Genomic DNA, 14,762 nt, shown 5'->3' with positions numbered 1-14,762 from the left:
GTTTCATTTGCGGAAAGAAAGTGATTCGACTTCAAGCTGATGCAACTGTTATCAGGGCTTACATCGTATACTCTATCTCGTGAAAGTAATGTAACCGTATAGAGCGAAACACATTAGCAGTTGCAGTAAGGACGCAATGCAACCTCAATTTGAATCAGTCGTGAGGTGACTCAACTGCAGGCAGTAAGCAGCTGAGAACCCAGCGAACACATCTGTGGCTATTCCCTCGTCATCAAAGGTGGGGAAGGAGGTTCCGCTTGAGTTTCACGCCGTGGGCAGACAATTGTACTTTTATTCACTTTCACCACCAACAGATCCTGCACCGTGGGTGGCAATGAGAAGCCCGACTCCCCATATTTAGCGTCTTTTATTTAACCTGCTCACCTAGTCTCCAGTGCAGAGCTTGTAATGATCGCTGAGCTGCATGAGATCATTGTCAATATCGAGCACGTTTCCTCTCGACTTGCTTAAACAAACTAGCTCAGCTCATACTAGAGGCAAGGCAAGGCATCTTTATTTATAAAGCTCATTTCATACACAAGATAACTCAATGTGCTCCACATTGTTACAAAACATTTAAAGCAAAAAGAATTTTAGGCATTAAAAAAAAAAAGGAAGAATTTAAGATATGTAAACTCATCCACTCCCAAAGACGTTTTTAAGCGTCTTTTCAGACTTGGTCTAGAATTGGCTGGTATTGAATGAGTTAAGAGCAAATTAAAGAAGGAAAAAATTACTAAATGAAGGTTAAGTACACGAAAATGCTTTTAAAGCCCAGAATCAAACTTTTTTAAGACCAGATTTAAAAGCATTTAGACATGAGGCTACCTTCAATTATGTGGGCAGCTTATTCCATCTACATGTAGCAAAAGCTAAATGCTGATAACACCATCTTTGCTTTGAAGTTTCGTCTCCACTAATTGACCCCAGTCTGGTGACCTCGGAACCCAACTGGGTTTATGTTCCATGAGCATTACTTTTAATGTACTCCATCACTTCTTTTGCACTCTGCTCCCATGGTACCACTCCTACATTCTTGGAGTACCTAAACGGGTACCAAACAGGACAGTGGTGAACAGATTCCGAAGTTGCTCCCAATGACTCATGATACTCACACTTACTGTGACAGTAAATCACTGTTGGGAGGACTTGGAAGGTGACGTGAAGAACTCCCTGATCTTTAAAGCGCAGTGGAAATGCCACATTGAATGTGTGTGGGTGGTGGGGGGGTTGCAGTTAAAGGCTGGCAGAGGACCGCAATGGTTACGAGCCCTGAGAGGGAACAGGATGGCAAATTTCCAACATCCCCTCTACCACCACCAATCGCCCACCCCACTCTTTTTTTCCCCCCAAACACACACAGAATACAATAAGAGACGCCTGCGCATCGGCATATATTGCGCGCGCACACACACACGCACATACACATTCACATAGATACAGTTGCATGCATCGGTAAACTAGTGTTTATCGCTATTCTACTCCAGGGAGCACTATGCTCCCTCACTTTCTCTCTCAGTGGATGAAACACAAGCCCACCAGAACCAGAACCACCGACATGCACCATGGATCCTCTAGAACTGAACACATTGATGGAACAGAACCGTGCCAGGCTCAATGGCGAGGCCACTTCCACTTCGCCACCCCCGCCCGCAACCATTATTTTCCAGGACCCCCGTCTGGGCTTCCTGCCATTCGGACCCATCCTCCACTCTGATCCTCGTCTCTGAAATGTGCATCTCCAAGATCGCCGTTTTCGAATGGGTCATTGGATGGAAAGTAGTCATAAAATTTGACAAATAGATTTAACATAATTACAGCTCTAATATGTTTGTTGAGTGTGCCTTTTAGGTACCATTGTGGTTGGTAACACAATGGTCAATGACAATGGAAACAGCTATGCGAAAAAAAAAAAAGAATGACACAGAACTGAACCATTCGATTTGGAAACAGCCCTTTTCCAATCTTGACAAGCCTTAGTTTAGCCTTAGTTTGTATTTATGTATTCTGTCAAACTGTACCCCCCACCCCCCCACAAATGAGTCCAACTTAAAATTCAAAGTTCACTTTGACTTGCCAAAATAGACGCCTCTCCCATCTGCGGTTGAGTAAATAATTGCCCCCGACTGCTGTTTGCATCGGTGCTGCATTTCACTTGTGATCTAGAGCTTGTTGCCAATGGCAGAAACGGGAGAGACTCGTTAGCTTGGCAGGCTAATATTGGGTTGGGGCAACACAGGTTGTCTTGGGTGGAAAGGGGGTCTTGGGGGGCTTGAGTGAGGTTCGTATCCATTGACGCAACTTTAATGTAACATTCCCGACACTTCCTGAGAGGAATTTCACAACAGATGGAATCAGAGTCCCTGCTGTCATAAAACAAGCACCCTGGGAACCCGGGTTCAAAGCCTTGCGACTCATCAATGACCAGTAGAGACCGCCGCCCTGCGCCACCAGGACAACCCCCCCCCCCACCACCACCTCTCCTCGGCCTCACATGCCTCCCCTTCCTTACTCATGCTCCCTGGAAGAGGCTACGCTAATTAGCCAGGCTCTAATGAGACAGAATGGCACTGATCTGGTCCACCAGAGGGGGTGGGCAACAGAGGCGGAGGAAGGGGGCGGGGGGTCGGTTGAGATTTTGCTCGCCGTGGTGCAGTAGCACAGGGGGTAGGGGGGGGGGTTGGTGTATGCCATCTGTCGCCCTGCACTCGCCTGGCACGGCAGTCCCAGGAGTGGAGTGAAGAGTGCGGGCGGGGTGGGGGCGGGGGGTGCCATTGCTCTGTGGAGGTGGGGGCGTGATAAGGGAGGGTGACGACATAGCTGCAACTGCTGCCATCTTGTTTCCAAAATGACTAATTGGCTGGAATCACTTTAGTGGACCGACGTGATTTGTAGTGCGTGCGTGCATCAGTGCTTGAAAAGACTGATGAACTCCTCCGCCCCCCCCCCCCCATCTGCAAGGATTTTTTTTGGACTTTGTGGTCAAAGAGTACCCTAAACGCAGTTCTCCAAATGTGGTCCATACTGTACATCCGTGTGTAGACAGATCAGAGTTATATGCTTGTTTTTGTCATCTGCCAATGCCCGTTGAGGCTTTAAAAAATTTAACTTGGGCTCTAAATGTGGATTCATTTTGAAAACCAACCCAGTACTTAATTTTCCTGTTGATACTCGTTTGCTGACAAGAACTAGAAGGGATTTCAGTTCAAGAGTCTTGTTTCTTTTGTCGCCGGCTAAGACATTTTTGTGGTCCAAGTGGTGGACTAGGATTAGGTGACTTTGTTTTCATTTGACAAAATGTTTATGACAACATAGACACAACAAAAATGATCATGATCTCAAATGTGATACATACACTATATTCCGTTTGTCAAGTGTTAGCAAGAACTGGAAGAAATCAGAGTTGTGTATTTTTGGTTTTGTTTGTTTGTTTTTTCATTTTTTGTCTTGCAAGGTCCTTTTGTGGTCTTTGAGGTCGACCAGGACTCTGAATGCTTTTCCAGAGTTGATCTAATTGTTAAGTGGTTGTATTTTCAAAACAACGGGAATATGAATTGAGGACTTGCCTATGCCAACTTATGTAAGGAAAATGCTTATCTCTCAAGAGTTAACGTGATCAAACACAAAAACATCCACATATCGTTGTGGATGAGCAGCTGGCACAGAATGCGCACCTTTTCAAGTGCTTACGAGAACTCGCAGATGAGATCAGAGTTCTCCTCTACTTCACCCCCCCCCCCCCCCACCCCCCATCTGCAAGGACCATCATGGCCTTATTGCTGCAGTAGGACTCTAAATACAGGTGACTTTTAACAACAGTTGAACAAAAACGAGGATAAGAGATTTTAGCTCTCCCATACGATCGATCCATTCTCTCTGTGTTCTGCATTCATGATAATTAAAATAAAGTAATTTTGAAATGTTCTGTGAGGGAAAAAAATGGTTGAAGTCGGGAGTCGCGCTACCCTGTTTGTAATGTTTGCAGACCCACAATCCCCTGCAACAAAAAGTGAGGCAGATGAGAGCTGGCAGCCCCGAGGGGTTCAGAAACAGACAGCGTCTGTTTATTAATTTATTCATGTATTTATTTATCTCCTGCTTGCTTATTAGGTTGCCATGGGAACCAAATTGTCTCTTATTGCGGAACTAGAGAGGCAGCTGTCTGAATAATTAATTTAGCGAATGAATTATCCGGCAAACGGCGGTATCCTCCCCTTCCCTCTGAAAATGAGCCTCTCTTTAAATTGTTTAATGGACGGTGGAATTCCCACCAGCTTGTCGCCCCCCCCCCCCCCCCCGCCTTCTCCCCCCACACCCAAATCTTCCTCGTCTTTCTCCTCCTCCTGTCACCGAGTATGCTTATAGCACTTTGTGACTCCCCTGTCATCTTGCTTACGCCACCTCTTACCCCATCTGTCGGCTTTGGCGCGTCACTCCTCGCCTACCTACCTCCTTCCGAGGACGCCACAGCGACGTGGACCCCCTAGCTGCGCGACTTCCTGTTCAGCGTGACGCATTACTATCAGGGTGAGGAATAGTCTGGACGGCAGAGAACTAGAAGAAGCATGTGAGTTTCACCAATAGTTCTACAAAGGGAGAAAAAACTAAATTAGCTTCTTTGCCTCAGATACGAAGACTCGAAATTCATCATCATAATTCAGGGTTTCGTTTTGAGGACCAAACTAAATGTTAGCTCTAGAATTAATGTGATGATGTAGGCTTAAAAAAAAAAAAGAGTCCACCTAGCATATCGGCAGCTGGTCCAGAAAGCTGCTACCTGAGAGCTAGCTAGAACTAGGGGAAGAGTTTTCATTGGTAGCTTTAGCTTTCTATTAAATTCAGTATAGAAATTAATGTGAGCATAAAACAAAGAATTCACTTAACAGAGGAGAAGCTGTTCCTGAATGCTTTGAGTGCTGGCTTGAACCATGAGAGGAGTTTCCATTGTTATCTGTACACTTATTTACGTTGTTGTGCTAACTAACAATGTTGCCATAAATGTCAATAATGAATGTTTTTAAGTTGTTTCAACTTAAATGACTGTTTCAGCCCCCAAAAATAGTTTTGAAGTTTAGTTAGCTCAGACATTTGGGAATTCCATTTGTGTCAACCAAAGAATCCATTCACATAGCAAATGCGCAGCTGATCAGGGGTAGCGAGGTGGAAGGAGGTCGACATATTTTGAGGATATGAGTCAACGCTCCTCGGTATCCTCATTTAATGGAGACGTCGACCAAAGATGACGTCACCTCATTGGCACGCATAATAAATGAAGCGTTGCCTGTTTTATTGTACATTGTTATTATAGAATTGCCGGATTTCATGACCGCAACATGGTGCTCTGGTGGCATGAAGAGGCTGATTAGGTCCCTGCTGAAGGCCGAGGTAGCAAACGCGTTGCCCGTCACCGGTTTAGCATTGCTAGCCGGGCCTCTTCTTCCTCGCCTCGCCTTGCTCACTCTCCTCCTGACAGACCACACAGGGCTTGTTCTGAAGCCCATTCCCGCTAATCTGATCAGGCAGGCAAATACGCCGGGAAAAGCGCTTTAATGATCCCCCTAATTACCTCAAGTCAATACCAACTGTATTATTAGACTCGGGGAAAATATTCCATTAGAGTGCCCCCCCGTGGGAGCGGCCGCCCCCGCTCTGCCCGGGCGCGCTCCCTCACCCTTCCCACCCCGCCCCCTTACACCACCGCTTCCCCCATGCTTGTAATTAATTTTACGTACACACGCAGGAATGCACAAGGTCGCACCTGCAGCCCGGAGCCGCCCGACTCGGAACCGCCTAATCAGATCTGTCATAATTACCATGCTGCATGCTTGTGACACACGCCGGCAAATATTTCAATTTAACTACGCCCCTGCGTGTGTGTGTGCGTGCGCACGTGTGTGTGCTCGGGGAGATATTAAGGCCGATAAAAGTCCTCATGATGGTGCTTGTGTCCACTTTCTCTCTCTCTCTCCGCTTCCTCCTTTTCCGCTTAACCCATCATCATCATCGTCGTCGTCATCATCATCGTATTTTTGTCTCAAATCATTCCACAATGTGTTCCCTGTGTACACATCCTACCAAGGAAGGCCTTTAGGTTGCCATTTTTGGACTTCAGCAGTGCAGTGAGAATTTGGGGTTTAAACGCCACAAGAAACCTATTTGGTCAAATTTTTAAGGATAGCAAATGGACATGCAGTAAATTATTGCCGTAGTTGTACCCCTCCTGAGCACTTAAAACACTTTTAAATTTATTAAACCCCACTTGAGCTTATTAAAACACACTTCTGAAAACGATTCCTTGTACACTTTCAAGAAATAGGAAACAAAGACATTCTTGAGCACAGTTCTCCAAACACGAGGCAATAAAACAAAAACATTGTATCTTGAAACACCAAAAGGTCGAACCCAAAACTGTCATTTTGTCTCACAAATGTCCAATGCTAACATGAATGGAAACATTCGTAGACTGGCTAATGGAGATTCGCATAATTATAAACTTTCCAACAATTGGTACTTTCCTCAGCGCCCGCCTGGCACACAGAAGGCACGCAAACCTCAATTCACAGTAGTCTGTAAAATCCCATTAAAAAAAAAAAAAGATTGCTTCAATATCTGCAGTATTTATCTTCACATTTTTATTCTGTTTGCCAGTTTTTTGGGGTAGCGTGACAAAAATCTGAATCTAACATGATGCTTTATGTCACATAATTTATTATTATTATGGTTTGTTTTTTTAACTTTAATTTGTGAGTAGTTTACTTGAGTAAAATGTTTTCAATGAGTGCCGGAAGAAACCTTAAAGGGTTTCACTTTTTGAGCATGTCGCATTGGCTAAAACATAAAACAAAATCAATCCCAGTAGCCTCAAGAACGCAGCTGCTTAAATGGTTTATCTTGCTTTATCCCCCCGCCCACCCACATCACCCCAACCCTCCATATTTATAATCTTATAAAACTAACATAATGCTTTATGACAAATTAATTAAAGAAGGTCTTTCTGAATGTCCCCCAAAACAAGGGGATTTCCAAATGAATGCTATTAAATTAGCATTTGAAAAAACAACTTTTTGTTGGGAGGGGTTGGGTGGGGTGGGGGGGTGGTGTAGTTTTTGAGGCTAAAATGCGTTTGATGATTGCCAGAAGCAAACTTGTCAGCCAATTACAAACACTTATTGAGCTGACAGTCAATTTGCTGCTTCTCTGTCGGCTCCTAATTCAATAAGATCAGTCACGATTTATCATCTTAATTACGCTTTGATATTAGCAATTAAGGCCCGTATTTGGATGAAATCACAACCCGCGCCTTAATTGACGGAATCAGACTTTGCGTCGTCGTTTGTGCGTTTGAAATGCAGCTGCTGCTGCTGTTTTGTTGTTGTTGTTGCTTCATCGGCGCCGTGTTGGTGCATTTTTATCCTCCATCTGCCCGACGAGCGCCGCGGCGACACAGAAGACGATCAAGAAAACTTTTGTGCTGTCGCAACAGCCCCCACGCACCCACTTAAACCCCCCCCCCAAAAAACTGACACTAATAGATCGAGACAATGCAGTGCGACCTGTAGTTGTGACTTGAAGAGATTTGTGTGCTCAAACATATTCACTGCAATTTATTGACTTTGAATAAGAAAGGTTCAAATGTTTGCCGTTTTTTATGTATTGCACTAAACCAGGAACTGAATCTAATTAATTTTTGCTTTTGGATTGACACTGTCAATTGAAATGATGACTCGTTTTTCAAAATAGGATGGAAATGAAAACTGAAAATCCGTTTCCATTATTAAAAATAATGGTTTGTTAATTGCAGCCCTCGTAATGACATAAATAAATAGAATATAAAGAACGAATCCGTTTTTGCATCATGATTCATTCGTCGTGGTTGCTTCTGATGTGTGCGACTTGGCCATCGGGGGCAGTATAACACAGTCACGTCGACACATATGTAAAGAAGAGTTTCACAGCTACTGTAAGTGACAGAGTAAACTGCTGAACTATTTGCCGTGTATTGAAATCCCGTCGTTGAAAAGCTTCTAGCACCATGACTATTGCTTCCCATTGTTCAACGTATGTTTTAAAGGTGATTGTCTTGCAAACGTTTGTGTGTGCTGCGTAGGAATAAAAGATGTGCTTAAAAATAAGTGTAGCCACGCAGATGTTTAATGTGCTCCATTTAAGATGAACTGGTCATTTGCCTTTGGTTATTCTTTATGCTCCATCTGCCTCTGTTTGCTTGCCTAAACCTCCACCGCCTCCGCCCGAACCCACTTTCTTTCACACACACACACACAAATACATGCGTTATTGGCTGCGGCGGCCGTGACGCAAGCCACCCGGCTGAACCACGGCGCCATTGTTGTGCCATGAGCGAGCGGCGACACGTGGAGGTCGCCTTTCCTGTGCAGTCACGCCGTGGCGTGTCATTGTTGTCAAGTCAGCCCATTGTTTCTCAGAGAGAGGTCGCGACCGCTCGCGGGGAAGGACGGCTTGTCACGTCTCGCGGTCGGACTCTCCTCGAGTCTTTCGGCCTCTTGTCACAGACTGAAAACGGCATTAGATCATTAGTTTGAAATGAATAAACATATGATGTTGATTTTGATGATTCACTGTTTAATCCTGTCTGGAAGACAAGAAAGACGGTGAGTCAGGATTCCAACGTGCAATTTTATCATCCGCTCGTCCGCGGGGTTTGTTTGACGTTTTCATACAAACAACAAAAGTGTTCTATTTACACATCATTTTTATTCCCACGCTGTCCTCGTGCTCGCCACCTGCTGGTGCTGTACGTCGACCTTGCGCCACTCTTGGTCACTAACCTCGCAAATGCATTTGTTAAGCCGTAAGATGATTTGCTACCATTTCGGGAAAACGGAGCGGAAAACCCGCTATCATATGACTCGTGAAGTTTTACCGTAATTACTTTTTCGGGGGTTTTGGAATTTACATGTAAGTCGAGCATACTAAAATCGATGAAAAACTGATGATAGTGCCATAGTAAAATTACGATAACAGGAAATACCCATCTATCCAATTTCTGATCTGCTTATCCTCACAAGGGTAGCAAGGGGGTGCTGGAGCCTCTCCCAGCCGTCTCCGGACTCCCTGAACCGGTTGCCAGCCAAACGCAGGGCACACAGAGACGAACAACCATCCGCGCTCACACTTTAGAGTGTTCAATCAGCATGCAATGCAGATTTTTGGAACGTGGGAGGAAACCGGAATACCCGGAGAAAACCCACGCAGGCCCGGGGAGAAAATGCAAAGTCCACACAGGGAGGCCGCAGCTGGAATTGAACCCGCAACCTCTGCACTGTGAAGTCGACGCGCTAACCACTGGGCCGCCTTACAGAAAATATTTATATAAAATTATTATTTGAAGATTTTTAAAAAATATATATATATCCCCCGCGATAAACGGGGGTTCACTATGGACATTTCCGTCCTGTCATATTGTCCTGCCGCCACTGCAGTTCATTCAAGGCCAGTTCTATTTCCATGGCCTCTCCTCCTCCTCCTGCGGCCAGCAGGCCATTTTCACTCCGCCGCCGAAACTACGTTCAGATAGCAAGATGAAAATACAGTCCGCCCCTCCCCCCTTCTGCAATTATTGCTTATTGTGGCGGGAGATTGGCATATGGTGCGCTGCGTACATGGCGGTCGTCCTCGGCAGATGGGCGTCCACTGTGGCGGAATCTATTTCCAAGGCGCTGCATGTTAGCCCTCACCAGAGCAGGACCGAACGGTTCGCACATCGTCCCCCCCCCCCCCCCCCCCCATCTAATTTTTACCTGACTGAGCTTCTCTTGGAGCCCAGCCAGGTCCAAGGAGACAACGAAACGTCTTCTCTTTTGTCCCGGTCTTGTTTTTGTTTTGTATGTGCAGCTTGGTGGAGCGCATCTTTCCTTCCGTTTCCTCGTTCTAAAAAAAGAGCAGACGCAGATTGTGTCTTCCGTTCTCGGGTTTGCTTTAAAAAGGCATACTGTCGTCTTATTTGCCGGAGGAGCCCGATAACGACCGAATGAGAGTAGATGGGAAGCTCGTCATACATGCTTTTAGGTGTTTGGCTGATTGCTGCTATTTTGGTTAGCAACAGAGTTCAAGAAATGCTTTGTCATTGTTTTGATTATTGTTTTCTCTTTTGAGCCTCACAATGCTTGTGATTTTGTTCCGTGTGAGCCTGTGAACCAAATAACCAGAGGACTGTGTCTGTATTTTTGGGATTGGCTTTAACTGCAGCAAAAAAAAAAAAAAAAAAAAAAAAAAAGCAAAGTGATGGACATCTGTTGGCTTATTTCTTTTATCCGGCGCGCGGCCGAGGTCAGCCTGATGGACCTGATAACGACCAAATGAGATTAGATGGGAAGGTGTGTGTGTGTGTGTGTGTGTGTGTGTGTGTGTGTGTGTGTGTGTGTGTGTGTCCGTGTATCTGTCATTGGCCAGTTTGTGACTTCACCTCTTGCTCTCGTATAGCACATCAACACTATGAATTGCACTATTGTGCCATTGGAATCACAAAAGACCTGCTGATGGCTTTACAACCACGTGAACTCGCCGTTTCTCAGTCACAAGTCGTGGGAAAAACAAAAACAAAAAACAATAAAAAATCTCTATAGTCTGCTTTTTGACGTTGAAATACCCACCGACCGACTCTCCTGCTTATTAATTAGGTGACGGTAACCCATAGGAAGAGGATTACGGTGCAATATTGTGGCAGGTGTGTGCCAACATCGCGCGATAATCCCGAGCTGTCGCTGCTTATTGCTGGGATGAACCTGTTTACAGCATCTGGGAGCTTGTCAGATGTCTATAGGAGGAGGATTTCATACCTCAGTAGGTCACCGCGATGTTTGCGACTACGTCGCGTCGACGCCGTATCGGCACAAATAACTGCCGCGGAGGTTTGATCTGCATAACCGCTGATGTGGAATTTGACAATAGCATATATGTCGAGCGGAATTGGACTTTATAACCAATTGAGTCGGACTATTGTGATGAAAAAGAGAAAGGAAGATGAAAACGTACAGCGGCACATAACGGCGATTGTCAGAGTTTACTTGGACTATAATTCTGAGAGTAAAATTGGGAGCACAACGCCAGATATGACATTTTAGCGTCGCGCCATCTTGATGACGTATCTACCATGAAGGTACAAAAGTGGATAGAAGCATCCAGAGCTCCCGAAGATTCACAAAAAAATTCTCATTCTCTGTAAAGATTGAAATCATTCTTGCTTTACAATTGTCAGCAGTGGACCCACCCCCTACCGCCCAAAAACAAAATCCTGCTTTTTGAAGAATGCCACTTTTCCTTGCAAAAAGAGAGAATTTTGATTTGTAATAAAGTCAGCTCAAAGGAACAATTTCTCAAATGAATCGAAGCAGCCATTGCAACTTGAGATTCAAGACGCTTGGGGATGGGCCTTTTGGCATTGCGACAGATTAATCATTTGAAGAATTTGTCCTGACTCAACTGGTTCCTGTTTACACCTTTTTAAGCGATTGGGGCACCGTGAGAACACGGTTGGATTCGCTCTTTCAACTTGAATCTGTTGTGAACCTTTATATTTTATTATTGTTTTATTTTCCGACCGCTTTTCAGAGACACCGTGCAAAACAACACCATGTGGCAAGAGAAGCTAACATGTAAACATGATGCCAAGACAACATGTTAGGAATGTTGCACATGCTGAATGATACGTTTTAGGAGTTTTCTTCATCGCTGGCCGCAAGCGACGCATTGTAACAAATGTTAATGCGCCTTCTTCATCGTGCTGACGTGAATAATACTTGCTTGGGACTCCAGGGCTCCAGCTCATGTGTGACCCCTCGCGAGTTTAAACCGTAAACAAAATGGATGGATTATTTCTCGAGGTGTTTATTTGGATTGACTAAAGTGGCAGATTATCATGAAAAACTGACAAGAAGAGAAATCAGAATATGATATTTTTAATTACTTCAAGCGTTTTTTTTTTCTCGTTGCCAAGTTCATTTCTACGACACCATTTCCTGGAACAAAAAGCTTTCTGGGTTTTTTTTTGGGGGGGGGGGGGGGTTTGCCCGCGACAAAAAATCCTCCACATGCCATCGAGATTGAGCAAATGAGGTTATGAACATATGCAGTTTTGATTTAAAAAAAAAAAAAAAACGCTGTCCAGTTTCGATAAAATGGCAGCACAAGCTATTCGAAAATAGCATTAGCTTTGTAAACAAGCTAACGATAGTGGTCGCGTACATTAGTAGCATGACTTATTTTTAGTGTTACTATAGCATAAAACTGATCAGTTTGGAGTTTATTTTGCAATGTAAATCATAATAATAACCATAATAAAAATAATAGAACAGGCCAAACATAAAATCAGAAATGTTGCTAATTCTGTGTGACTTCTGAATCCTCTACTTTCTGAGCTCCCTTTGTTCTGCTTGTTTTCGCTCGTCTCTCTCGTTGTAAGCAAACAATGTAGGGACATTTTTTTCCCATGATGCAGATATTCCAAAATAATAATCAAAGCTCCAAAAGGCCAAGCTAACTAGCCATTGTTAGCTTGGGCTAACAAGTCATCAGTCACGCCTTTTTATCTGATTGGGTGAACTGTCTTGGGAATAGAATAGACTTTTTAAACATTAAAGTAGAATTAAAGAGGACTGGGTTTAGATGAAGATAATTATAGTTAAAAATACATCAAGGACACAAGAAGAGAGAAAAGTGGTCCAACAACCTTTCACGGCAGGTTCTTTGGAAGCTTTTTTATTGGTTCCAGGAAATACAACTAACCATCACTTATCCATGACTAGCGACAGCTAATAGATGTAGCGTATACTTTGTATTTAATGAAATGGACTTCCTGGCAGGCTTGGGGAGTTCCCGCCGTGTGGGCTTTGATTGGCTCTGCTACTTTGGGTTTAATCCTGCTGCTTTGCAGAGTGTTTGAGTTGGATTACGCCGTTGCAGGCCCGCGTTGGACAAGACTAGCGTGTGTGTGCGTGTGTGTGCGTGCCTGTGTCCTCCCTCACTGCCGAATCAGCTGAAAGCACAGACGGCCCAACTGGAGCACGGTCCAAATCCCTCTGCATGCAAATTAAAAAGGCAACAATAAATGTGGCAAAGGAACAAGGTGGGCACGGAGGCTTTATGGCCCCGCTTTCTCTTTCTTTCTCCCCCCCTCCTCCTTCCTCTACGGTTTGATGAGGTTTACGGGAGGATCTGGAATGGGACACGCAAAGTGCTGAGTTATCTCCCGTGTGCAGCGTGTGCGCTCGGCTGCCACGGCACGGTGTGCACATGAAGAGTGTGCGCGAGCCAGCCCAGCCAACTAGCCAGTGAGTGAGTGAGTGAGTGAGTGAGCGAGCGCCGCTTGTGTAATCCGGTGGTGACGAACCACAGATTACCGCAACGGCCGCGCTCTGTGTTCTTAAGGCCCATACGAGAAAGTTGGTAATGGGACTAAAATGGCTGAACGCAGCTGTAACATATACGAAAAGAAGACTCTTGCTCGCTCACTTTTGTAATTCTCCAAATAAAACCCGCAGCCTGCTTGCTTGGAGCGGTTTGTGATTTCCCGTTAAAACTTTCCTGTGAAATTCACCCATAAAACAAAAGTGAATGAAACGCTGCAAATCGTGCCATTAAATCTAACTAAGTTTGCTTCATGCTAACATATAAGGCAAAAAGCCATAGACGAGCTAATGGAAATTAGCATCAATGTGCTGTTAATTCTGAACCTTCAGACTACTGCTACGTACCGATACATACAAGCAGTATACGACACTACAGACATATACTGCATGCGAGTAATGACTATTACTGCTGTAAGTGTATATATTTATTCATTTTCCGAAGCGATGATCCTCACAGGGGTCACAAGCATGCTGGAGCCCATTACAAGCTTCCCTACTCAAATTTTAGTACCGGGGTAATTCAGACAAAGTATTTGGAGGTTAATCAGAGGTGTGTGTGTGTGTGTTTATATGAATATAAGATGATCTTTCCATCGGACGTATCGTACTACATGTTAGATTTTGGAACTTTACAAGTACCATGGGTATTATTTGTATTTTACCAGCAGGGTAATGACACGAGGCGTTTGTACTTGTGACGTTTAAAATTTTTTCTTTAATTGCAGGGTTGGCTGTGCGAGCTTCTGCGCTGGAAGGAGGATCCATCTCCAGAGAACCGGACGCTGTGGGAGAACTTGTCCATGATCCGCCGCTTCCTCAGCCTCTCTCAGGCCGAGCGCGACGTCATCTACGAGCAGGAGAGCAGCGCCGGACAGCAACATCACAACAACGCCGCCGACAGGCCGTCGCACTTCTCGCACGTCTCGGCAGACCCGCTGCAGGTGAGCTACGTCACGCTCAACTATTAGCCAGAACAATAACCATTGAGGGCAATGTTTCAGTTGGCTGAGTGGAAATAATCATGAAAATAATAAGAGTAAATGAAGGTATTTTTTAACAATTATTTATTCCTTGAAAAAATGTATAAATTTTTTTGATGGAGAAAACAAAAGAAGACTCTCTTGAAAAAAAAATTATGATTAAATTTGAAACTTAAATGTTTTCTCGCAAAATGCATTTTCTTTTCTTTATTCTGTAAAAATAAAACGGTTTTTTTTAAACCCAAAATGTACCACTTGAAGGGGGGGCGGGGATCCCCTGCCCCCGCCCCCTAAAAAACAATGAAGTGAAGTGAAGCAGAGGTTTGAAATTCGACCCAGGTTTGAATTAGGGCCTCGTTAAATTTGCACATACCTGCAAACAAAGGAACCAAAACAA

At 44.5% G+C, this 14,762-nt stretch overlaps 1 protein-coding gene across 3 annotated transcripts in view; it reads left to right on the top strand.

Annotated features, from left to right (window-relative positions):
- The window catches only part of LOC127601052 (DNA-binding protein SATB1), a 67,100-nt gene that overhangs the window by 48,379 nt on the left and 3,959 nt on the right, over positions 1-14,762 (top strand). For all 3 annotated transcript variants that reach the window (XM_052066028.1, XM_052066030.1, XM_052066027.1), the window contains exon 12: positions 14,111-14,326. In XM_052066028.1, coding sequence (XP_051921988.1) covers positions 14,111-14,326 — 216 coding nt within the window. The remainder of the gene's footprint in view (positions 1-14,110; positions 14,327-14,762) is intronic.

Source organism: Hippocampus zosterae, chromosome 5 (genome assembly GCF_025434085.1).
Source record: "Hippocampus zosterae strain Florida chromosome 5, ASM2543408v3, whole genome shotgun sequence".
Classification (NCBI taxonomy): Eukaryota; Metazoa; Chordata; class Actinopteri; order Syngnathiformes; family Syngnathidae; genus Hippocampus; species Hippocampus zosterae.
Note: the sequence above shows the minus strand (reverse complement) of the source record. Positions and strands in the feature narration are given on the sequence as shown.